Below are 27332 nucleotides of genomic sequence, written 5' to 3' on the forward strand. Positions count from 1 at the left end.
TCTATTAAATGGTACCTTCATACAAACATATATGACTACAACTGTACAAAAACAACTCAATCCTCAAAAAAAAAAAAAAAAAAAAAAAAAGAATAAACCTTACGTCAGGATCTATTTTCTGTTTGCTCAAATATTTTTTCCCGTGCTGCTGCCCACTAATTTGCTCCATCCTCACCTCTGGGAAGGTCCTGTGGCTGTTTGCTCAGCGAGCCCCATGCTATCCCTTGCCCATTCAAGACCATTCCCAGCTGTTCTGAGAAGGGCATGTGCTCCTCTAATAAGGATAGCTGTCCCATGAAGCAGAGACAATTTCATTTACTGAAAAGCTTGTTCCAATTTGGTCTGAATAAACTTCTTTTCATGGCTGTCTGTCCAAATATCTCAAGTCTTACATGCTTTATCTCTGGTCCAATTGCTCATCTAAATTACCTAAAAAGGCTAATTTTCTAGTGTGCTTCTGGCACTCACATCACAGACCAGGAGGTGTTGAGCCCTTGCAACCTCCTCCCTGAAGGTGGATGGAAAGTTCAAACTAGAGTTTAGTCTAAGACTAGCCATCCTGAGGATTTAATTCTGCACTACGGTGCATCTCCTTATGTACTTTACACTGAGTTTTCAGCAGAGACACTATGTACCTAAAGCTCTCAATCATTCATGCTGCCGATTCAGCAGTTTTATGATCTACCTCTCTATTTCACTCTGTCATCAGGGAGCTGGGGACCATTTTCTGCAGTGAAATTGCTTTGTCCAACATCCATTCATACCTCCAAGATCACAAGTAAGGAAATATGGCAAACACCAGAGCTACCCCTGTATCTACTTGCACATTGGCATTCACACTCTGGTCTTTGTTTCTAAACAAGCAGCAGTTTTGCTACTCCATTTTGTTCTCTGATGTTTTTTTTAACCAGTGTGTAAACACGGTGCCAATGCATTACTCTGCTTTGCTTTCCAGCTATAGTGATACAGTTTTGATGTTACTTACCAAAGTTTTAATTCACTGAAGTTGCGTTTAACATGCCACGAACAGAATCACCTTGTGCATCACATCCTGCCTGTCTGTTAAAGCCAGAGTACACCTGCTACTTCACACTGGCAAGCAGACCTCTGCCACCATTCTTTCAGGTTATTGCCCTAAATTTGCATTTATATCAGTAAAGCAGAATTTAGGATTTCTTCTGATATGGCATTGCTGTTATTCCATTGTATTGACATCTAGTTATTATGCAACTAAATGCATCTTGGAAGACAACTTTCACCTCTTTGACCAGTATTGCCAAAGAACTTAATTACCAGTTCTGCCATAAACACATTTTTAATAGAACATTATTTTTCCTCTAAACACTTTGAAGCTGCAGAGGGAATAAAGCATTACCCACAGAATGGACATAATACAGAAGCAAAGCTAGAAGTATTGCAACATTATATATTTATAACAACAGCGTTCAGTCACAATAAATAGTAAAGCATTACAGTACAGTTTTTGTCAGATAAACATACTTTGGAAAGTTCATATGTGAGATATTTTCTCCTACATTACACATGAAAAAAATCAAGATATTCATGCAAAATAAAATATGAAAACAATAGTAGCTTTGCACACTGTATTAGCCTGTGCCTATAAGGAACTATCTGACCAGCAGCAGCAAGACTGTGCTCTAGCTAATACTTTACACAGCTACCCACATGAAAAGACTTTCCCCAGCTTTTCAGGTGCCCTTGTCTTAGTTTTTGGGGTAACAAAAGCAAGTTCATGTTCTTCACAGATTGCCTGGAGCAACAAGATCCAGGCTTCCCAAGGATTACAGTCCTTGCAGCCGCACAGTGAAACAGCAGTTGGCAGCAATAGCTGGAGGAGCTGGAGAAAGGGTAGGTAGTTTGAAGGATGGTCAGAAGCAAGACATTTAGGAATGTGAGAGGGTAACTGTCCTTGACATTTGCAAACTGGCAAGTGCTGTACAGCAGTGTCCAGGCTGCAAATATAAAATACTTTAGGTACTGCAAGTTTAGCAGTTTAGCAGTTGTTCCCTATTTGGTCCCTCAGAACTCAATGTTCTTTAAATAAATACTTTTACAAACTACAAATGCACCAATGAACAGGTCCATCTCTTGCAAGATACCAAGCATCCTTTTGGCTAATGTTTTACCCTGGACACTGGCTACCCATTGTAAAAGTAATCCAAAGTCCAAACATTTAAAAAATTATGACAATTTCAAGAAAGATAAGTCTGGTTTACAAGGAAATTATAAAATTTAAATGTTTGTGCATGTGTGTGCACATTTACATACACACTAGAATCACCAAGAATACACAAACACACAGGGCTCAGGTTTCTGAATTTTTGTGAGCAGCTGGGACATGACTTCAAACTTCTCTAAAGGAAAGTATGTGTCTCACACCTACACACCTTACTCAAAGAACTAAGGCTTTCACAGTAAATATCATGTAACTCATGATAGGAGCTACCAGCGCTGCAATGAGAGAAACCATTTTCTCAGCTTTTGTCATTAGCAGACACATTCCTCAAGGTGGGATGGATAAAATTATACTGATAATCCCACTTCAAACGGTGTGCAAGCTTTAACTTGGCAATACTGCAGTACAGAAAAAGAAGGGAAAAAAAATAGGAGTTACCATTCAGAAAGTTACCCATGCTGGGATTTAGTACAAGCATAATTTTATTTCCTGAAGCCTCCATTGAAAAGGCCCTTCCTAGCATGGGAAGAGGGAGAAGACAATAAAAACCAGAGGACAGAGGTAGGTTGAAAGTAAACATTATCCATTTAAACTGCTAATGACAAGCTCTGCTGTTATATTTTTATCAATGCTTTTCTGCAAATGACTTTTATCAGTGATAATCTAGCTTTTATTTCATTATCTGGCACAGCAGACAAAAGGAAAACAGATTTGTTTTACAGCAGCTCCAGCACTTGCTCTGTCCATTAACATTGACAGACAAAGGTAAATTAAAGCTTTTAGACCACATTTTCAGCATATGTGGCACTGAAATCTCTCTTTCTAACCAATACATGTTTCTAAAGGAGAACAGATTTCATGTTAATGTTTTTATTCGCTCCACATAGTTAATGCAATTTTTTGTATTTTCATACTTTTTTCCAATTCAGTTCTATCTGCTTCCAAAAACATCTCAGGCCAATAGGGGAGAATCAATATTTTAAACAAGGAAAATACTACATTTCAGTCAGCTGAAGAGTGAAATAGCACTTCCAGTTTTCTTAAGACCACAAAACCACAGAGGAGTTGTGCTTGATCAAAATATCAAATATGCATAAAAAACCCTTGGAGGATTTTATGCTTTTCTAATGCTCCACTTCATCCTGTTTTTAGTAATGTTTTCAGCTATTCTACTTACCTCAGTAGAGGTAAACAGATTGCTTTATAACTTTCATCTAAAATAATAAATTTATTTATAGAAGTTAATGTAACTACCCAGCTGTTCTGGGCAGACAGTGGCCTCTCCATTTAAACGACAGTATAATGGCTTTGATTACAAACAGTTTTGAAAGAAAAACAACAACATATTATCAACTGCTCTAAAAGTGTAAGTAATAGTCAATAGTAATAATCATTCTAGTAAGGAATACGGTCACTTCTGTTCTTGCATGAAATAACCTTTCAATTTGACTTAGTAAAAAAGCTGTACTAGTCAACTAGAATTTTAAAGTCTGAACTGACAGCCAGATATTCTGGCTTGCTTCAAAGACCACTTGCATTATCCATTAAAATAATATTCTTTAATTCTAGATATTTGGATAATTTTAATTTGTGATATACAAACCACATAAAAGGGCTCTTTCTCAAAGGCAATAAATAATGTCATTACCAGTTGTTTAGTCTGAAATTGCCACCACAACCCAAGCATAAGCATTTATTACTATATGATGCAAAATTAAAAGCTAGTGACAAAGTATTTCAAAGAAAGAATATTCTACCTTTCAAAAGCAAAATTAAAGAGTTCTGCTACCATAATTTCTTTATTGACTATTCACTTTTGTGACAGATTACCCAAATACTACCAAATGCCATTTTCTAATAAACCTCTTACTCTTCTTAGAATAAGTTTTTTAAAAGCCTCAGATAAATTTAGTTTAGTTTTTATGTCCCTTCAGCAATCATTACATGACCAACTACAAACAAATTTTACTGCTGGGCAGGTCAAATTGATGAAAATAGATTAATATTAAAGCACATGGAAATTTGGAAGAGCAGCAAAATACTTCTTGGACTACCACCAAGGCAATTTTAAAGCACAAAGATGAATATAATTTAATCATTTCCTTACAAGCAGACTTAGCTACAGGGCTCCCAAAGTAATGACAAAAATGAAGTGTCAGAGCATGGATTTTAAGAGAACCTTTACTGAGATGGAGGAGGAGGAAGAACATGGTAGTTGAATATTTTTAACCAGCTTTTCAGAGATGAGTCTAAATCAAGCTCTTACGAATCTTCCCTGTCATAACCCACTACAGAGGTCAGAGGTTGAAGCTTTCCCAGAGGTTCACTGTGCATAACAAACACTAGAAGTTCCTCAAATTTAGTTTATATATAACAGCAAAAGTGCTGTGGCCATTTTCATCCCATACAGTCCCATTAGTATATTGAACAGGGCATAAGCAGGGCAGGCAAAAGCACAAAATGGTCACATATTCAACTAGTACTAGTATGCATGCCTGCAGAAGTTACTGCTTCTTACACTCTTTAAAATGTGCTGTGAAAGGATGACAAAACAAATCCTTTACTACAAACATATAGACATTTTGTGTAGGTTTTTTTCTAATGTATCAAAATGATTTGTGATTTATTATTAAGCCTTACAAAGGGATTTGGGGCTGTGCACACTTTTTTATTGTTTTAAGCAGATGTCCAGTGAATAATCAGAGTAATTTGAGATTGTGAGCTCTGCTGGACTGGAGGAGCAAGTTCAATACCCTGTGGCTAACCTGGGGGAATCCTGGGGCCATACAGTTGGTCGGAGCTTGGCCACTCTGCCAAAGCTGAAGCCTTTGGCTCTTGTGCTAGGCATCTGACCTGTATGCTATTTCAGATCTATAATTTATCTTAAAACAACACCAGGGACATCGGTAGGAGAGGGTAGGCTGCTGAATGTGTGTGCTGAACTGTCTAGGAACTTGCAGTTAGAACTTACTCTTCTAAAACTGTCTCCAATCAACAAATAAAATAAAACTAAGTTAAAAAAACCCCACAAAACAAAACAAAAACCCAACAAAACACTTTTCCTTGAACTGTTTGAAACATTTTAGAAAATATAGAGACAACATAACAGAGATTCTTCCAGAAGAAGCTACCAGCACAATCAAAAAGGCAAAGAGAAACTATTGAGTTTCAAAGACATTGTCATCATCAGCAAGCTTAACATAAGGAGATTTTTCTGCCCCAAGCCGTTCATAGTTCATACAGCAGTGGGGAAGAACAAAGGGACATTAATGATGCTGTTGCACGTACTGCACAGTCTGACCAGGACCAGGGAGGCGTCAAAGAGCCTGAGGCTGCCAGTCTGCCCCAGGTGCCCCATCTCCAGCCACCCACTGCCTGCAACATCTGCTGTGTGCACGCGGGTTCTGCAGAAACCAATGTCAAATAGCCAAAGAAGATTGAAGTCTTCTTAACATGATGCAAATGAGAATTTAGCTTCAGCTGGTTTTGTGAATACAGCTGGTACCCATAAACCTATCCTTTTCACACTCAGGTGTTCTTTGGCATTACCATGCCCTACAAATACCTAAAACTTCTTTGGCGCACGAGGATGTTTCAAAAACAAGAACAGCTTTGTAATTATGGTTTTGCTTTGTATGTAAGTAGTGGTAACCACAAAAATATATTTAAGGTGATTTGCTGTATATACAATTCTATTTAACACATAAACATCCCTCTCCTAAAGAGAGCCTATTTGCATTTATTAACCATACTGGTGCCCTTCAAGCTTTTTGGAGGACACATAACCAACTACTCTCTTCATCACTCTCTGCCTACACCAGCACCCTGCTATCTGTCAGTGCCTCACTCCTTCTCCTATGACATCTCACAGGTCTCCACCACAGACTTTATACTTTTCAAATAATGATATATATAGAAGAGTCTCAACATCTGCATATGCTAAGTGCCTTCAGTTCCTCAGCAGTCATCCTACAGGAAGTAAATGCAAATTACTGCCTTCCAGACATAAGGCACGGTCCTGAGGACCTTGTTATTAAATCATTAACCTTCACCTTTAATTTTACCTATGTTTTCAGTATTCAAATGTTCCTTGAAATAGACAACCTTAGCATTTCCCCATGCTGCAATTTGTTACCAAGTATTTAACTCCATTGATTGAACAGTGACAAACAAACGAGAGCACCAATTTTCAAGCAACAAGAAAGCAGTTCAATAATTACTGCAAAAGTTAACAACAGTAAATCCTTGTAAAAATCTGTTTGTTCATGATTTCTATTCAATCCATAAAACAAGACTTTCAAAGAGCCCTAAATACCATTTTCTCTGCCTTCAAAGCTGTAATTCTGCACCCTGCTGATGTTCCAGTTTATCAAGAGATGATGCTAGCCATGGCTGGTATCTTATCTCTGTAATCCCCCAGAGTTAGACCAAGGCCAGAGTTGTCCTAAGGATATGTAAAAATGTGCTTTGCTGTGGAAAAAAACACGAGTCATTTGGAGAAAAGGCAGAATAATTGGTATGGAATTATTATGGTTGCTAGTAGCAAATGTTTGTTTCCCTGGGCCAGCGCGGGATGGGGGGGGGGTGGAAGCAAGGCAGAAGCAACAAAATAATTATTGTGTAATTTATTAACCATCAGACTAAAAGTTGATTCATACACATTAAGGGGTTTTGCTGTCAATTTGGATAGAGTGAAAGGGAAGCTGGTTTGCCCCTTTATCAACCTTTTCTACCTTCTTGGTGTACCCTTGCTTACAGTGGAATACACAGGAGTAACCCTAGTGTGCAAGGTGAAAGGTTGATGTAGCCCAGCATCATCCCATCAGCCCATTTCCATCTGCAGACACTTGGAGAAGGACAGAATAAGCATAGAAATGCTTCCCCAAAATGTTCTCCCAGCCTCCACACCTCTCAGCCTTCCCCTGAGCACCAGCCCCAAGAAAGTCTGTTCAGTCAAACCTCTAGTGGCTACACATGCTTTTGATGACCAAAGTCTAGCATATACCTGAGCCCCAGTAAAACCTTTTGAAACTGCATGCCGTGGTAAACCAGCATAAGACTCAAGAGCTGAAACTCATCAGCCTTCTTCACAGCTCACTGTCCTGTCCTGCCAGCCCTCCCACCAGGCCAGTAACCTACAGCAGTCTCCTCATGAGAAAGTCATGCTGGTGAACAGGGCTCTGCAGAAAGGGCAGAGCCCCTTTGTCCCTTCCCAGCCCCCAGGCTGCATACGCCACCTCCACCCAAAAGACAACCTCACCAAGCCTGCAGGGGCACTAGTACCAGCAAAAGAAAATTGTACCTCTTGTGCTCTGTTAAAGATCCCCTTGCATGAAGCTTTTTTTGCCTTTTTTTCAGAAATGTTCCTGTACTTACTTATTTAAGGAAGCAAAACTTTTTTTTTGCTATTTTGAGAAACGCAGTTTTCACACTTCAGATGTCACTGTTCTTTCTGAGACTTTTTGGTTGACATTTCAAAAAGGTGTATTTTCATAATTTTTATTCCACATCTCTCCATCCCCATCATACCCTAACGCTTTGAAAACTCAAACAAAAAGCAATGCACCATAAGCAAAAGTTAACATTTACTGTTCACTTCTGCTTGTTCTGACAGATCTGTCAACCAGGGAGCTTTTCAGGTCTCTATTTTTTATGGTATGGCTAAGATCATACTTCCTCACCATAGTATATGCTGAGTTTTAATGTTAATTTTACTGTTCTTTCATTTCACTTTTTCAAACCACACCCATTTAAGCTTTTTAAGCATACTTAACCATACAAATGTACTAATTGTTGCTATTAGACCTAGCCTCTAAGAGGCTAAGTATACTGAATTACTACTTCAGACAGTAGTAGAAGCTGTTTCAAAACTCCTGAGGTCCTCAGTACGTAGAGAGATCAGATTTTATAGTATACAATAAAATTGTTGTTACACACCTACAGCATTCCCTCATGTGCACAGGTCCCTATTGACAGTATACAAGTCACAGTATTGCATGTTCTGCTGTAATGTCACAAGACATTACATTGGCTTTGCCTGCTGACAGACTACAGCCTCTGGGCAACTTTCATTAAAAAAATTAAAATTTTAAGAATAAAATAAAAATCAGCAACTCTTTCTCAACAATAATACCTACATGAGAAGTCTCTCATTCCGCTCTGCACACCACCTATGAAAGAGGTTTGTAGACAATGCCCGCTTTGACAGCTGCAGAATACAAGAGTTTATGAAAAACACTCTAATGCTATTTGGCACTGTATGCATAACCCCATTTCTGCTTTTTCCAGTTAGTCTTTACACAGTCTCTTCCTCAGATACAAAGTTAATTCTTGCCCCTGTAAAAGTTTAGCCTGAAAAACACTGAGCAAGCTCTTCAGCTTCAAGACGGAGCAGTCTTATAAGCGACCCTTTCTACCTTTATCTGTGAGCACAGGCGTTTTGAAAGTGTGTATCTGCCCTAACACATCCTTCAAAGGAGAGCAGTATCTCACCACACCAAAAGCCAAGTGACGGAGACTGCTATACTCCTCAGAGATACCTTTCAAGCCCCTCCTGCGGCAAGACACATGGGGATGGCTGATCAGTGTCCTTAACACAAGCTCACATGAAGCTCCAGATGTGGCCATGTACTCAGCCACACAAGGGACACAGGGTGTTCCCCAGCTTTGAAAGTAGATTACCACGTACAGCTACACGCTTGTTTACTTGACGGAGATCCATATTTAGACACGTATACAAGTGCATAATCCCGAGCTGTTTACTGGGACAAAAATCCCACTGAATGCAGTGGTTTTGTGTTTGTCTGTACAGCTGAGGACTAAACCCTTAAATCTCCTATAGTGCCTATTTGCACATTTCTAAATCATCAAATAAAAAAGAAAAGTGAACATGCCCATGTGACCATGGATCTCTCTGACACTTGGCTACATTCGGATTCAGAGAGCAGTGTGCCTTTCTAACACTGCTGATACAAGTACTAAGGCTCAATCCATCTATTTTGAACAAGAGTTCCTAAACCTCGTTACTCTATAAGCTGAGTAAATTTCTAACTGACTTTATAAGCCAAAACAACTTTTCTGAAATCATTTAAAGTTATTTACACAGGAGGGACAAATATTTTCTAAAAGAAACAGACTGTCCAGTCTTAACATTTCTCACTAACTGTTTCCATTTAGAGGGAAAATCCTTCTTTACTGACAGTGAACTGTGTTCTCTAGCTGGCTAAGCAATTCTCAGCCCATCACCTTTTGCAATTCTTATGCTTCTTCCCTAATCTTAGGATCAATACAGCATCAGTCTAATTCTATCATACAATTCATATTTGTATGGCTTATCCAGGACTCTGAACCCACCAGTGAGCAGCAAGCTTGGTACTGGCACATAAAGTGGCTTTTCTTCATCGTTGGTCAAAACGTGTTGAGGTCAACCCGGTTCACTTGGTAACCATGCTGCTAGAGCTGTATGGTCAAGCCCTACTAGGACCTCTGGCTTTGAATTCATCTGCCAAAAATGCAGTGTGTATCTATCTATTTTTATATACATATAAAGAACACCCCCCAGAAATGCTGGCATTCCCAATACTAAAACATGGTCTGCTAGATGTCAGTAGTATCATTATAATATTACTTTAACAATTCCCCAAGCATTATATTAGTTGGACTGTAGTAATTAAAATGTTGATCCTAAGAATACAAGGTAATAAACCACTTCTAAGTGACCACGAAAGCTGCCTCGTAACACACATTAACCAGTAAAAGTTTATTTTCCATTAAATTAATCAGATTAAAAGACAATGTTGCGAGAAGTCATGTGTAGCCAGCATGAATTTTTCTATGTCAGTCACTACGACAACTGGATAACCCGGATTCATGGAAAAGATGACGTTATGACACAATTTAAACAGAATCTCACATAACTGTGATAACTAAATCAATTCTAATGTGTTCTCTTAGAATGATTCTTGTTTCTTCACAGTAGATAGCATTTAATTGAAAGACATACACACAAATCAGTACAGTCTATTGAGTAAGTTTACAAACATACTGAAGTGACTATTTTATAATCTCTACTCTTCAGCTTTTCAAAGCCATGCCAGGAACAGGGCTGCCAAAGTACATGAGTAACAGTTTGAAAACTACATTCAAAAGGGGGTTCTAGAAAGCGTCATGTTAGACAAGCTTCTTTCTGAAAATGAGTTACTGACAAAGCTCTGTAATAACACTCAGTGTTGTATGCATAAATACATGTGCAAACACAAATATTTGGAAAATAATCAGCATAAATACAGAGACAGACACAAATTGCTATGAAATTCACTTTCAAAACACATATACAAATAATGCAGGCTAGTAAATGGTAAACATTAATAAATACACTTGCTTCAACAGGAATGCAAAACTAATGCATATTTTAACCACAGACAAATGCAGAAATTACTTGTGTGGAAGCATTAAAATTCAGCAGAATGAAAATATTATTTTCTGAAATTCCTATCATTAAATACTCTGGATACCTGGAATATGTTTTCAAGGCAAATGTGGGGACTGTCATTGCTAGTCACTACTAGCAATAATAAGAATTTCACAGTGCTCTGAAAATGTGCTTCCATTCATACACCACGTGCGGTGCCGCCTCTCCCATCCTTAATTAAAGCCTATATTTGTTACAGAAATCAGAGCAACCGCGGCACATGTTTCAGAGGTGCAGTCAATCTGAAGTCATGCCTCACGCTTATCTCGTCACAAGGCTGCAGCAATCAACTTTATTGCCTTCAGACATGTCGGCATTGACATACACCCCCGCTGCCGGCGGTTTCCCCGAGGAAGGGCGCTTCCATTGGCGTCACCACCGGGACACCTCCTGCCACTGACATGGCTCAGCTGCACGTTTGCAGGACTGGCCTTTTAAAAAGTCGACCGTATAAACTGGGCAGTGACCAGAATGAGCTGCAGTTATACAAGAAGCAAGGAAATATTATGCAAGACCACAGGAAGTCAGAGGAGACAGCATTCTGGGCAGGCCTGGCAAGGAGTCTGTGTGAACTTCAGCTAACAAGCAAAGCTCGGTCATTGGCGCCAAATTCAGCAGAGAACATTCCCAGTGCTGCAAAGGATAACACTCCCCATGCTTTTGCCAATGGGCTAAATTCCAGGACGCCATGTACCTGATGAAATGCAGATAAACCCGGGTCTTACTTTTCACCAAGTTTTCACTTCTTTTTAAAATTTGAGGCATATTTTAGGCTAACACTTGTTAAGTGGCAAATGGTTTGTTTTCATGGCTTTGCTAATAGATCACTTGTTCTTACACTCTCTGTAATTTCAACTACAATAAGTGACCTACAAAGAAAACATTTGGCTGAAGCCTCATTTTTTCCATGCATCTTGCCCATCTCTACCTCAAGGCTCTCTGTTAATAGGATATGTGAGGCTTATGGATTCCTTTTCCCTTGGCATTTTGGAATGACCTCAGAAAATGCACTTGGCACAAAAAGATGACACCCACTTTGCACATAACTACACTATTTTAGTCTGCTTCCACGTCAAAAGTAATTGTTTGGGGGTTGGCCTTTTCTTTCATTTCTGAGAATTACCTCACCCAGGTCCCACTTGGAGAAGAAATTCATTAAAACGCAGCAAAATTGTTTTCCAAAATGACTGAAAAAATTTGCCTTAATCTGGTAAACATTCATTATCTTGCAATGAGTTCAGAGAAGTTTTATGCTTTGTTCCAGGATTCACCTTTAAAACATCAATGATAAGATGTTGGAAGTGGAAATCCATTTTGAGGTTCACACACACATGCTGCCAAATAAGAAGCACAGCATGCAAAGTCTTACACAACACAAAACAATTACCAATTGTGATGAGAGTAGACAAAGCGTTCTCAAGAGAATCTATTTTATGTTTGTAATCACCCTCAAAAAACACACAATAGCGCTCTCCTTCCAGCAAATACATAATACAAACAAAACCCAAACAGTAGTACTGCCTTGACTGAGGGAAGTGATTCTGAGAAGTCTAAGAGATCTCAAGTAGATACTGATTGCCAACGCCAATGAACCAATTTTAAAAGTTTTCGTCATTTTCACTGCTTATGGGAACAGAAAACATACGCAACTCCTAACAAGAGATTCCTGCCTTCAACCCAGTTTGCACATGAAAAGGTTCCCACAACATACTGTTTTTGCAAAAATAATTAAACAAGCACTGCAACAACACAGGAAAGTGAAAATGTTAGTGGTGACAATGCCTTCATTGTTACTGCCAGTATAACAATGCCCAAAATTAATCATGACCCTGACAATCAACACCAAGGCACACACAGTTGGACCTCTCCAACCAAAACAGATCTTTCTACAGTCGGATTCAGAGTTATGGTTGCTGAGAAGTGCAGTTGTTTCTCCAGTTGAAGTCAGCAATTCCTGTCCAGCAGAAAGAAGTCCAGTTGCACTTCTCAGGGCCTGAGTCAAGCATACACTGGTGGTTTTCATGTGGCCAGTCTAAAATACCTCACAGTATCGAGTGTTAGTATTAATCATAGTTGCACAGCAGTTTCTTCATCCAAAACGAGTAAGGCCTAAGCACGCAGAAACACTCAGAAATTCCCAGGGTAAGGAACAACATTCTATCCATATCTATTTCTACTAAACGGCAAGGCAAATATCTCACAGTAAGTTTTTAAACACCACAAGGGTTAACTAGTGAACCACGCTACAAAAACAACAAGCTGTTTTTCCAACAAGGGCACCAGGAAAAACACATTTCTCCAGATTCTGCAGGCTCCTGGTGGATCCTGGTACCTGTGGCACAGCAAGCTGAAAGCCTGTAGCTGGCTGGCACCTGGACTTCTTCAGCCACAGAAGGCTCTCGTCTCTACAGGGGAAAGTGCTTGTGCTGCAATTTTCCCTTGAAGCCATCACAACACCTATTCCCAGGTATTTAATATTCTTGAGGTCTTTACAGTTCTGTCAGAAATGGAGACAGAGACACACTGAAAACATGTAAACCTTAAGAAAACAAGCTAGAAGAGGATAATTCATCTAATCACTGTCTCATCATTTGTTTAAATTTCTTTTGATTACTGCATTTCCAAGTAGTTCACCGAGCCAAAATCCTTCTCCAGACTTCCTATATGCAATTCATATTCAGCTACAACAAACTATAATATACGTACCATCACAAGCAGTAAAGAATTTACTTTCCTCAGAGTGGAGGGGGAGATGTTTTGACTCTCAACAGCAAGTACATCTCTAGGTTGAGGCCTTCCCTTCATTTTTCTTCAATACAGTGATTTCATATTCCACAGCTTCACTGTATGTCCTAAAACATCTCCTGGTATGAGAGCAAACTACTTTCAAAATAGAGTGCACTGAAATAGATTTGCCCACCAAATATTTCCTTCTTAGAAATGTGAATCAGAACTGACTTCCTATACAAGTAACAGTATAAGAACAGATGTTTACTCTGCTTTCCTCATATCTTACTGTTTGACCATTTAATTTGCTTAATCCACCAGCTAAGAGAAGTAGAACCCAAGTGAAACCATCATGAAACTCCCTTTTCAGAGGATAAAGGTTCATACCACACACAGCTGACATCATATTTTCCTCAAAGGTATTTTCACAAAGCCGTACCCAGAGGTCTCAGGCAGAAACTGAACCCCATTTTGATCAAAGTTCTAGACATTATGAAGCTGGAGGGTTTTTTGGTACAAAAGCCAGAGTACTTCATCTTTTAAATAAGGAACAAACAGAAACTAAGAAACCCTCCCAACAGGAGCACACAGCTCAACACACAAATGACTCGGTAAGCTCATTACACGGCTGTAACCTACCCGAAATGTAATACAACATGAAATCATTTTATGTTTGCAATGTATTCATCACATGACTCCTTCCAAAGGAATGCTCTATAATGACTTCACGTTGGCACGATTTCTTCTTAAAGGTTTTAACAGGTCAGGCAGCAGGCATTCTTCCTCTTTCACCTCTGCTCCACATTAGCCATCACTGCACCTTACTGTGACCTGCAATGTAGACTTTGCTCCCTGCTCACTTTATTCTCCAGGCTGAAAGAGCACTGAAAAGTCACTACTTTTTGAGTAAGCACCATTGGCTGTCATCCACCTCCTTTAGAATGAATTTTTTAAAAAGTGTCAGAAAGCAATAGTGGTGGTCACTGTGGTTTATTGCTTCATAATTGCCCTTAGAGAAGCTAAAATTTAGTTATACCATGCTTACAGTGACATTTAGTTTTGGGGGGCAGGAGATGTTGTCCTAAGATTTAGCAGGCAAAGGGAAAGAAGCGGTGCTATACAGGTAACACAGATTCTTTCATTATCTTCTTCAGGGCCTGAGCATACAGTACGCAAAGCCGCCAATAAAGGTTGGTATAAAATGTTAGGGGTTTCTCAGTGTTTCTTCTTTACACTGAAGAATGTGCCTGCTCCATCTTCAGGCCAACCCTGCCACTCATATGCAGGAGAAGCCTTAACTGAATGAAGATTCACAGGCTGTGTGAAGGAGGTTGTGAATGCTGACCTCTAAACCGATGTCACATGAACCCCACATATCAGCACCGCTTTACTTTCTTACAGCTCTCAGTTCAAAGAAACTGAGAGCAAATCATTGCCGGCTGAAACCCTACTGAACTCCACATCTGCAGAAAAGACTGGTTTTGGTATGACAGTCAAACCTTCCTTTTCATTCTTATTGCCCTGTGGGTTGCTCACCTGCCTGCTCTGTGATGAAATCTGAAAGAATAAGGGGTTTTATCATCTCCCACATGCTTTCAGGGTGTTGCAATCCTTCGCCGCCGCCACCCCCCCATCTCCTCAATTGCTTGGGGCGGCTAAATTGCACACAGATCTTATATGACAGGAGGGACAAATTCAAAGGTGAAGCAAGCGAAGGCGTAGGTCACCCATCAGGACATGGGTGTAACCTACATATTGAGGAATAATACGGAGCAGTGCAGTAAAGAAAGCAATTAACCAGGCAATATAAGAGTGAGAGATAACCAAACTCCTTCCATTTGAGAACCCCCTGCTACAGTATTTTCAAGTTAGGTTTATCACACAAGCTTCTTGCCAACATATCTAGAGCATTGTCTTAGGCATAGAAAGTCCCTACCTTATAAAGTTTACAGTCTATTTTAAATAAATAAGACAGACAAAGGGTGGAAGGAAGGATATACTGCCATCCCAGTTTTCCAGACCGGGGATCGAGGATAACTACAGCGATCAGTCACACTGTCCAGGTTACATTACCAACCCAGTGTCCCAAGCACCCAGCAAGACAAAGAGCCAGGCCAAGCAAGAAGGGCTTTCAGGGAGTGTGTGGAGGGGAAAGGAGACAGGAGAAGCAGCTGCACAGGCAAGACCCACTTGCCGAAGCTGCTGTTCAGCAGCTAGGTCAGTTACCAGACACAGCTTTCACAGCCAGCTCTACTGAGAGTGGCGAACAAGTTCAAGAGATAGAATCCAAAACATGATTTTATTCAGCTTCACTACATTTTGGCCCAGGTCCTCATGCCAGAGAGGCTTTGTTCAGGCCAGTCGTGCAGTTGACAAACAAAAGTAGGGTTGGGGGGCTGGTTTTTCTTAAATGAGAAATAATGGCTGTTTCGAAACACCAGCATTATGTTTCCCTCAAGATATCTGCACTTGCTTCTATTTCATTTTCAAGCCAGCACATGCCTAAGTGAACAGGATAGTCCCCTTTTGTGAATCACTGGGAACATAAACTCGGCTTTGCTGTTACGTAAAAGCCAGTAGAAGTGTTAAGACAACTTGAGCACAGAAAGGATGTGACCATAAAAATGTTCCTCTGATTAGTAATGGCAATAAACACATCCTTCAAATCATTTACAGGGGAAAATCCAAGAACTAGATATATTAACACTAACTGATAATCTTACAGCTGCAGCACAAAAACAGCCCACCCGCAGCTGAACCAAGCTGTGTTCCCTCGGTCAAACAAGAAATCTTCCTCCTAATCACTCACATAAAAGTGTTGCATGAAGCAATAAAGGGGGTCAACACCCCCCAAACATCTTTCTTTCCTTAAAAGTGTAAGTAATACTATTTTGTTAAGACCAAGCATCATGATCTGTCTTGGCTAGATGGGGTATTGGTTTCCTCCTCTGCAAGCAAAAGTTATCCATCTCAAGTGCAAGAACTGGCAAATTCCAACTCTCTGCATTCTCTGAAATACAAGAGTCAGCTTAAAGGACAACGGGAAATGAGTCTTCCAGGTCAATATGGGGATAACTGGAAGAAGTAAACCATGAGCAACATTTGTCATGGATTTCCTTTGCAACAGAGAAGGAATGGGAAAATTCAGGGACAGATAAAAGCCAGTAGTAAGCAAAGCCCTGCTTCTCCTTCAAAGACAGCTCTTTCCTTCACATGAAGGCAACATCCACAGGCTATTCCAAAATGCTAACTTCTTCCCAAAGGCTCTCCCCCTTCAGCGAATTAGACAAATGCAGCTTTCCTAGAAGAAATTATCTAGCAGAAGCTGTACAGAAAAAATACCCTAAGCCTTTTCACCAATGTCCAACCTTCTCTCACAAGTTATGAAACACACCAGCAGCAACTGAGACCTTAAAAAATAAAAAATCCTGGAGTGGAGTATAGCTATAATTAGTCATCAGCTTTGTATTCCAGAGAAATACTGCCTAAGGAGCCATGGCATGATAAAGCCACTTAATGCCGAACTTCTTCTCACACATCTGTGTATGATGCTGACATTCCATAGATCATTCCAAAACCATTTTGGTTCTAAACTTCCCATCAGCTTTAACTCAATACCCTCCATAAATACCTAAGTCTGCAGATACAGTTATTGTCATCAGCTGATGACTATGTTATTTCATTATAATGGCATATGAAAATCTAACCAGCCACAACAAGACATATAATCTCAGAAGATACTCTGGTATTTGCAACAAGTTTTGGACATAAATTGTACAGACAGCTAAAAGCTTGGTACATTCCTGGAAACATTCCCCATTTACAAATGTAGATATACAGAGTGGGGTGGTTTTTAAATGTCAAAGATCTTTGAAGTAGTGAGACAACAAGTACCCAATAACACCAAGAATTTACTGGCAGAGAGGGTGATACGATTGTGAAAGAAGGTACAGGCCTTATAGACCAACACCAGAACATCCCAAACACAATGGCTGAATAGGGTTACTTTGTAGTTTATCATACAAATGCAAGTGCAAATGACTACAACTGTGATACTAAGAGTTTAAGCACCTTTTTATGGTAGTAAATACCTTAGATATGCTAATGGTGAAACAAAATACAAGGAATGTTCTTTAAAGCTTCCACCACCTTTATAAAAACTTCCACCACCTTTATAAAAACTGCCTAATAACCATCTCACTTCATACTTCCTTCAAGCTTGTTACCAAAGTAAATATTTATCTTACGAGCACATGAATATATCTTAAAGGAAAAATACTATAGAGTAACTTTTGAACAACATTAGAAAACTTGCACCAAAATTATCAGCTCTTAATGGATTTTTCCCATGTAGATTAAAAAAGTTCATAAGGCATCTGACACTAAATTAGCACCAGCTTTCCCTTTTAAGAAGGGAAGAACAATAGGGTACATTTTTAAGATTTCATACAACCTATTCAGGCCATTGTATTTGCTTCTTAAACTGAAGTCATTCAGCAAACCACCCTCTGTGTCCTAAGTTATATATATATATATATATAAAATAAGGATTCAGCAGCTGACTACCTAAAAAACCCACATGTACTGGACCAAAGGCGAATATCACCTTGGATAACTATATTTCAAGATATTATTACATCTGTTAGTTAAAGCAATAGCTTTTGTGGGAAAGGCAAACATTTCTCTCTCTCACCATACATAGGCAGGTTTTCAAGAACATGCCTTTTGAGAACAACTTAGAAATTCTGCAACATGCTGTTTTCATCTCTCCCATATTTTGTCTTTCTTGTTTGTCATATCAGGAGCCAGTGAGGTGGGCAGGGGTTATGGAGGGCCTTTATTGCTACGTTTTCAATTATACTACTGTCTTTAAAGAGCTGTTCACATAACCAAAGCTAGAGAAGACCTTTGCCATCATCAAGTCACACTTCCTGCCTAACCCAATCCAAACACAACTGAGTATCTTCATCAGATCTGGTAACTTGTTTAAGCGATTGCAGTTTTTGAAAGATTGTGACTCTTTTGATTTCAAGGCCTCAAGTGATGAGGCCCTCATGACTAGTGTAAAAGGAGTACCTAATATCTTGGTTTAGCAGATAAAGATTTCTCCTGAAAGGAAGACAGGAACTTGACTGAGGTCAAGCCACCATGTATGTGTCCTGTGGATTTCAGTAAAACAAAGAAGATCTGGAAAAAAGCCCAACTGAGTCAAACACCAGAAAAGAAAGGAGGGAAGGAGGGAAAAAAGAAAAAAAAAATCTTTACATTAAAAAGAGACTAATAATTACCTAAGTCTCATTCAAATGAAATTTAAAACATCTGATTTTCAATTAACAATGTAGGGCAACACAGGAAAGCGTATAAAAATGAATCCAAATCTAAAATGTTTCACCAATCTCCAAATGTTTTGACAATTTCTCAATCCAATCCCTTCATTTTAGCAGTATAGCTAAAACTAGAACACTAGCTCGTTTCCTTGTGCTCTGGAAAATTATTTTCCAAGAAAATATTTATTTTTGCAGAAAATATTCAGTCTACCAACTGCATCTGCAGCTCAGTAACCCATTGTTCAAAACTTGCACCTTATATCTTACCTTCATTTACCTAACTCTAACCAAATGTATTTTTATATATTAGATAATGTTTAATAAATATTTACAATAGATTAAGTTCATGTTTCAGTGGTTCCAAACAGTTTCTAAATGATCCTGGTAATCTTACTGCACATATACCTTCAGACAGACTGTTTGCTATCAAGTGCCATAAGTCACACCCACATGATTCATCCATTAGGAGAGCTCCTCAATTACAAAAAACCAAAAAACAACCAAAACCCAAACCAACAACAAAAAAAAAACCAAACAACAAAACCAAACAAACCCCACCACGCACAACCCTACCCATATCACTTCTAATTTTAGCTTTTCCTTAGATAACACAATTTCCTGAAAGAGAAGGAGACTGGTCACATTGCTCCAGCTCCAAAATGTTACTGTAAAAGTATTGTTAATTGTAGAAGTAGTTGAACACATAGTATTTCATATTCAAACATAAAGGGATGTTGCAGTGCTTCAGCCTTCTGTTCTGCTTGGGATGCAGGGAAGGAGATGAAAGCAACAGGGCATGACTAATTTTGGGGGGGGGGGGAATGAGGCAGGCAAGAGAGTGCACTCTGCACTCATGAGTTTTCTATAGGGATAAAAAAAAGAGAGTAAGGCAACCCACTAATCCTAAGGCTGGGCATTCACAGGTATCTCCCACGGCTGTGGCTACAGCTCCAGCTTCCAGGGATAGCCTCCAGGCCAAAAGCAACAAGATATCCAAAACTTAAACTGGTTGTGGGCACTGCAGAAAGCAGATATTTTTTTTAAATTCAAAGAAACTTCAGGTAGGTCTGACAGCAGCCCAGATAAATAAGAAATAGCATCATCTGCCCACCACCTATTGCATAAATCCATCCGTCATTTTACAGATCTGAAGGTCTGAAGCAGATACTTGTGGAAGGATCATCATTCTGTTAAGCTTACTTTTATTTTGGTACACTGCAAAATAAGCACTCATTTATAGAGAAAATGGTGACCTAATCACCATTACACCTAGCTGGGCAAAAATAGCTGAGGAGATGTATTTGTTGCTTCGAGTTATCTTAAGATCATGGCAGGACAATGACTGTTAAACTTATATAGTAAAAAACCAAGCAAACAAATCCCAACCAAATCCCTTAAATGGCCATAGTCAGTTGTTCTTTCCCTCACAATCCTGCTTTACAATCTGTCCAAATTCTAGCCTGGAGGTTTCATTCATGCAGGTCACAGCTGGGATTTAGGGACATGCCTCAAGGAGTAAGGACCAGAGGAGCAGCCAGGCTAAACCAAGATGCAGTTTGAGATACATTTCTTGTTGGAAACACCAATAAGTTGTTGAAATCTCTTTGGAAAACAGTTTGGTCTCATGGATACTCCACAAATGCTTGAGATTAAAACATATGTTACTTAATGTTTGCTTGAAAGCAAATCACTGTTTAAATACATACACAGCAGAATGAAGAAGCTTGGGGGATAGTTCAACATATTTGTATTAGCAATGAAAACCACTAAGGAGCTGTATTGTCCTGGTTTTGTCCCACTTGAGAGCAGGATCAAAATAACAAAGTGTTTTTTCCTCCTGCCCAGATGCACAGAACTTGTTCGTAAAGCTGTAATAAGCCAGTATTAATCGTGCACCCACAGGCTAACATAAAGCATGTGTAAAGTTTCTGAATTTTTCAGACAATCTTCTTGGAGGCAACACCCTAAACATTCCCCTAAATCAAAGAAACCTGCTGATTCCACATATTAGCACACAGAGGAAGGGTCAAGACCAGGGCACATCTTCAACTGAAGATCAGACATAAAAATTCAACTAAAGCAACTTTGCTTCTAGTCTGGCAACACATTTGATGAGTTTCCATAGAATAGAATATTTAATATTTGCTGTATCATGTAATGCAATGGACAGAGAAGCATAATGGAGATGCTATCCAACCCCAAACTCTTTGTAATAACAGTCAAGTAAATTAAATTAAAAGTCTAACTGTTTTCAGGCCTAAATATGCCCATTTAATCAGAATTTATTACGGTAGATTTTGTTTCAGCTAAATTTTCTAAGCCTAAATAAAGTCACAGAGGAAAGAACCAAAATCATAATTAGATTTGAGCTCAAGAAGTAAAGAGCATAATTAAATGAGTTACTTGGGAACACTATTTATCAGCCAATTGGCTTACTGTACTTCAATAAGCTACTTTCCAAATGCACGGTAAAATAGTTTTCCATTTTACATACTTCAGGAGTCTTCATGAAAAGTAGCTCTGTAAATTTAAGAAAGAAGTTAGTCTTTCTTAAATAAACAGTCAAGATTTTTATCCTCAGCCTTTATTATATTGCCTTTTAAGCAAATGGAGCACAAGAACGATAAATGAGAAAAAAACCTGCCAGCTGCATAATATCCATACTTGCACTTTCTCTTAACTTAAAAGAAGTGTTCTCTCAACCTTGTGCCAGCTACTAGGAGTAAATTTATAACTAATAAGATATATATGCCACTGAATATGAATATTGGAGTAATTAACACAATAGCATTTCACAAATAGTTTTAGAGGAATAAATCCATTTCATGCATCTAAATTATTTTTAAATACAACGTGCCTTTGTATTGCTCATTCCCTTACTCTAATGTTTATCCTATTTCTCAGTTTTCAAAAAATACCCATTTGAAAACAATAGCAAAAAGTTCAATGCTTGAAGTTTTCTTCCCCCACCACACCTAGCAGCAGCTCCCTGCTTGGAACCTGAAAACTAAAATGCTTAACGTTTATGAATCCGTCATAGTAAGAAATATTATAGAAAGACAGAAGGATGCATTATTGATACTCATGATGGGTCTCCTGAATTTTGCAGTATAAACAAAAAACTTGTATTAGTGGAGTACCTCCAATATGCAAGGCATTCCCAATGACCCACACAAGATATACATGACAGAAGATGACTGATATTAGAAAATGAAGAGAAAGGGATATGACACAGAAAGGTGCTGTATACCAAGGGGTGATGGATTTTTAATTTACTCTAGGTGCTAAACACAAGCAGAGCAAGCCCCTGGAGCACCCCGGTGAAACACGAATCCTCAAAAACTTCGGGAGGATGGTACACACTGGGAAGCACTCACATTGTACACAATTTCCACAGCAAAATCCATTCAGCCTTCATTATGCTCAAATATTAAGCTAAAATGCTTTGATTCTATATAGATCAAGCCACAGGAGTTGGGCAAGAGAAATAAAGTGTTCACAAGTAGGCCAGGTTGCCAAGTCAGAGCATGGCCCAAACTCTGCTGCGTGCCATTGCAGGCAAAGGGAGACATGGGGGCAGGAACGTAGCCTGACGTTCCTCATTCCTGTATCCTTGGGCCACCCTCTGGTAGAAAAGCCCTCTCCACATCTGTAGAAATGCAGAAAGGGCAGTGAATGCAGAAAGCAGAAGGGGTGAAACCAAAGTATGATAAGTATGACCGGCCAGGATCATTCAAGATGACCTGCAAGCAATGAAGTGTCTGTATTTGTGGTGCTGAAACATTAAGATCAAATTGCTTATTGTTAACATGCCCTAAGCACATGTTAAACAGCCAATTTCAACTTATTGATCACCAGGAATTCAGGAAATTACAGCTCCTTCTGATAACTCCAAATAAGAAAAACTGCAGGGGCAGATGTTGACATAGGAGCAAACAAAGTAAATTAAATATGTGGGCTATGCACAGGAAGATGTTGAGCAATAACAAATCTTGAACAATTTTTTTACGAAGTTGAGTAATCTATGAAAAAAATCTGCAAAGGAAAGTGTTCAAAGCTCAATAATTATAAGCTGAAATGCATAAAGTGAGGTTTACAAGAGTATAAGGAACAACCTATATTGGCAAGAGAATGGATGAGATCGTCTATTCCACCACAGTCACAGAATAACAGGCAATAGGTAATATACCTGGCAACAGGGACATAGGTTAAAACAGAAAATATACTAGGTAGAACAAAACTGAGACGGTACACTTCCTGAAAATTGCAGTTTAACACCTTGGCACATCCAAATGCTCCCATTTCCTGGCATCCAAATTACATCCATTAAGAGCAAACTACTACCTGAGCTCTGGAGAGCTGTGCCATCAGGATGGTTTCCTCATCCTGAGGAGGAAGGGCCAAGAGTGACCTCAGCTTGGCAGAGCTATTCTCCTGACAGAAAGGTCAGTGAAAATTGAGGCACAAAGTGTCTCATTAGAGGGGCTCAACATCAAATAAAGCCCAAAGTGAAAGGGTAATTGAAAACAGTCAATTACCTAGACAATAACTGGGAGCAATCCTGTTTCTTTACTATCTGGACCAGAAGACCTTAAACACATTAATACAACACTACATAGTTAGGATCACAAAACAGTACTGTATGGGGACCACTAGCACAGAAACACCCTGAGCTGCAAAACTGGTTTATTTTTCATACAACTGGAAAACAAGCACTGAAATCCCCAAGTAACAAAACAACTGAAAAGGTGAAGCCAAATGACGTGTCCTTCTCAGCCATACTTAACTTGTCCCGAGCCTGGTTTCAAACCTCAAACATACGCTGCTGTCCATCCAGAACAGTTAGTTTAACATACCATCCTTTCCTAACAAAATAACCATATTCTGCAAACAATCAAAAAAAATGATGATTAAATAATTAAAAAACACATCAAGATATTCTACCATACTGCTCTAATTACATTGAGACCTATGTACTATTTGTCATTGTACTTCACAGTGATCATAGATATTTCCTCCTTAGCTCTTACTATTTTGCTAAAATGTGTTATACCCTTTTATTCCTCCTCTTCCCAGTTTCTAATTACTGGCATTCTAAGAAAGTATTTATTACCGTGTAGATAATGATTTTTTTAAAAAGTAAGTTAAAAGAATAATCATATTAATCTCAGCTCTGTATCTTGGACTAACTCTAAATGTGGGAAATCAGTTTCTTGAAAGTGCTGTAACATTGGTTCCAAATAAAGCAACTGCTCTTTTCTATTGACAAACAGAGCTTTGAATGAGAACCTGAGGATGCTCTTCAAATTAAATGGATTATTAAGAGAATCAAATATTATCTTCCATAGAGCATTTATTTAATAGTAAAGAGAACTGTTCCTCTAAACATATGTTCCAGAGCTGCCTGGAAATCTGGTAAACCAGATTACCCATAACACCCCCACCACCTTTTCTCTGTGAAACTGATTTATAAATGCCATTAGCAAGTCAGGTTAAGAGTTCCTAGCTACATATCTGGATAGAGATCAACCAAATAATACAACAACTGTTGAACTCAAGGCAATAAACCTATTCTATAATAGTACTGGAAAATTAAGAAAGAAAAACATCTTGCTTCAATAGGCTACATAGGGTATGTTCCCATTAGGGATATACACATGCACACTGACAGGGAGGCACAAGCGAGCTGTCTGAAATCCCTCTGAAATCCCTCGTATGACACTCTCCCAGTTCTTTCACAAACACTAATTTACGCAACAATCCCATGAGCCACATAATAACTAGCCTACTTCTGAGAGAAACAGAAAAACTGTCACTGAATGCCACAATACTTAAAATCAGTGACAGGATCAGGATTAGGGTTCAGACTTCAGTCCCATGAAGTTTGTGTCATATTTCCACAAAGCACCTCAGTGTACTGTCCTACAAGATTAGACAGCGTTAGATCCCTCACTGTGCTTGAAAATGAGAGGTTAAAACCGAAGAGATTAAGAATGCCCCATTAAAATGAGGTGATACAATGAATGCAATGTATTTCCAATATGTACACTACTTCATTCTTATCATTCGTTATAAACTATAACACATTTTTATAACTACACACTGTGTAGTTATATAGTAGTATGTGTAGTTTTATATCACACTGTGGTAGAATTTTTTATTCTCTTTTTCAACATAGGAAGACACAAAATGTGTGTATATTTTATACCCTGCACAGAAGATTGATACCTAGAACAAAATACACTTGAGGCAATTGTTTAACCTTAACACATTAATGTTTGATAAACTGAGGAAAACAGAACTACATGGAAAATGTATGATTTATACTACACTACCTCCCCTATTACATTGTCATAGAGTGACTCAGTAAAAAAGAAGCTATTACAAAAATAAAAAACCAGTGTTTAAAGTTTACTGCATCATCGACTGGATAGAATGCATAACAACACAAAATTCTTAGTCTGTAAATCACATAGTTTATGAACAGAATCTATAGCCAGAACAGTAACCTGTGCTGATAATGAAGTCATTCTTGTGACTGCCTGCTATACAAAACAGACTGAATAAATATGCTGGTATGAGACTTCATGGACCTTTATTCCCTTGCTTAGCTTTCCCTATCTCAGCGCCCTCGCTCATCCACAGGGAATGTTTATAGCTTTGGAGCAACAAGTAGATACTTCACTTAATCTCCACCTATAACTTCTGCGTTACGGATTGTTGAGTTTTATTTTGACGGTCGTTCTGAAGAACCAGGAGGAAAACGCGCTCTTTAACGCAAGTACGAAACAACTAGTACGTTATTTTGATTCCCTCTGAAAGAGTCGTTATGGCAGTGTGGGAATGCCTAGATTTACATCCTTCTCGAAGGGCAGCGACAGACGAAGCGCTGGGCACTCCTGGAGCTCTCGGCCTTGCGGGAAAACCCGCTGACAGCTGAGGCGCTCCACGAACCACGGGAGATGCGAGTTCTCCGCGCACCGCGTCCAGCGTCTCGGGCTGGAGCGAGGAGGTGTCAAAACCCAGTAGCTTTATACAACTTGTAAGTGTTTACAAAGCCTGTCAATTACATCCACACGACGTCAATTATGAAACACGTTTTGCTAAGGGTGCTGCTACCTTTAAAACCCCCGTCCTCAGCTGGAAAACCAACTTCATAATAACTCAGTCCTCGCTGGTATCAAGCCCTGCCACAGCGTACACTAACTACAGTCATCCCGCACCGGCAGGCTGGCCCTGCCCGCCAGGTGCACCTGCCCGCAGCCTCCGCCGGGCCCAGCCGGGCTGGGACGCTCGGGACGTGCCGCCCGCGGTGCCGCCCGGCGGGGGCAGCTCCCCGGGGCAGGCGCTCCCCGGCTCGGCGGGGCCCGGACGGAACGCGGGCTGCCCCGGAGTGGCGCGGCGCTGCTCCGCTGCCCCTCTGCCGGCGCGGGCTGGGCGAACCAACACCAACTCCTTCCGCAGTTGGACCCCGCGAAGGCTCCGGGTCGAGCCCTCGCACAGGAGCCGCGGCGGGGAGAGGCGAGGCCGCGCCGCCCCGCCGGCAGTGCCGCCCTCGGTGCCCGCCCGCGGGGAGTCCCGCGGCCGCAGGGGGCAGCCAGAGGAGGAAGAGGAGGACGCAGCGGCCCGAGCAGCCCGGCGCCTCGCCCGCGGCCCCTCACCTTTTCTTCTCCTTGTCAGCTGTCATCGCGGCGGCTGTGCCGGCTCCTGCGCCGCCTCTCGGGCCGGGGCGCGCTCAGCACCTGCCCGCGGGACGCAGGGGCTCCGCGGGCGGCGGCGGGCGGGGGTCGGGGTCCGGTTCGGCCGGGTCGCCCCCGAGGCGGGCGTACAGTCTCAGGACACTGCCGAGGATTGTACGGCCCGCCCGGGGGAGGCGACGGCGGCTGCTGCTGCGGGGCAGGAGCGGCGCGGCGACGGGGCTGTACAGCTCGGCGCCGCCCGCAGAAAGTTCTCACTTTAAACCTTGGGCCGCCGCCGGCCGCGGGGGCAGGGCCGGCCCCCTCCGCCCCGGCCCCGGCTCGGCCCGGCCCGGCCCCGCCGCCGCCGCCGCGCCCGCCAATGGGGGCCGACGGGGCGCCCCGGGCTCCCCGCCCCCAGCACCGGCCCGGCCGGGGGTCAGCGGGGCCGCCCCCGCCCCGCCGGCACCGCGGGGAGCGCCCCGCGGGCACCGGGTGCCGTCCCATCCGCCGCTGTTTTGCTAGTTATCTTCTAGTTATTTAACTTTTTAGTTATTTAGTATGTCTTTTAGTTATTTAACTTTTTTTTTTTTTTTCTGAGAGGTCTTTTCTCCGGTGTCTCCGCGCCAGTGCGGTCCGGGGGCCGCCGCGGCACCTGCCCGGCCGGCGCGGAGCCGCTGCGGGGCTGCCCCGGCGCCGGGCGCTACTCCCGCAAGCGGGGAGCGGCCCCGTCTTCGCCCCCTGGAGCATCCCCCGTTCAGTGCGAGGCAGGGGGGTGTTGAAAAAAAATAAATTTAACTTAAAATTAAGAAAGTAAAACCCATAAGGACCGCGCGGGCTGGGGGAGAAGCCCGGAAGCCATCCCCGGCGTGCGGGACCGCCCTGCCCCGGCCCCGCTCGGCCCCGGTCGTGCACGGAAAGGAGAGAGCGTGACA

General features: G+C 40.9%; 1 protein-coding gene across 1 annotated transcript in view; it reads right to left on the minus strand.

The window, feature by feature from the left end:
• Positions 1-26683, minus strand: part of EPAS1 (endothelial PAS domain protein 1) — a 78234-nt gene extending 51551 nt beyond the window's left edge. Inside the window, exon 1 of the mRNA XM_051782863.1 lies at positions 26383-26683. Within this exon, the coding sequence (XP_051638823.1) occupies positions 26383-26408 (26 nt within the window). The 5' untranslated portion in view covers positions 26409-26683. The remainder of the gene's footprint in view (positions 1-26382) is intronic.
• Between the last annotated feature and the right edge of the window lie 649 nt (positions 26684-27332).

Source organism: Manacus candei, unplaced genomic scaffold (assembly GCF_025592945.1).
Source record: "Manacus candei isolate 608988 ecotype Guabito, Panama unplaced genomic scaffold, ASM2559294v1 h1tg000017l, whole genome shotgun sequence".
Lineage (NCBI taxonomy): Eukaryota > Metazoa > Chordata > Aves > Passeriformes > Pipridae > Manacus > Manacus candei.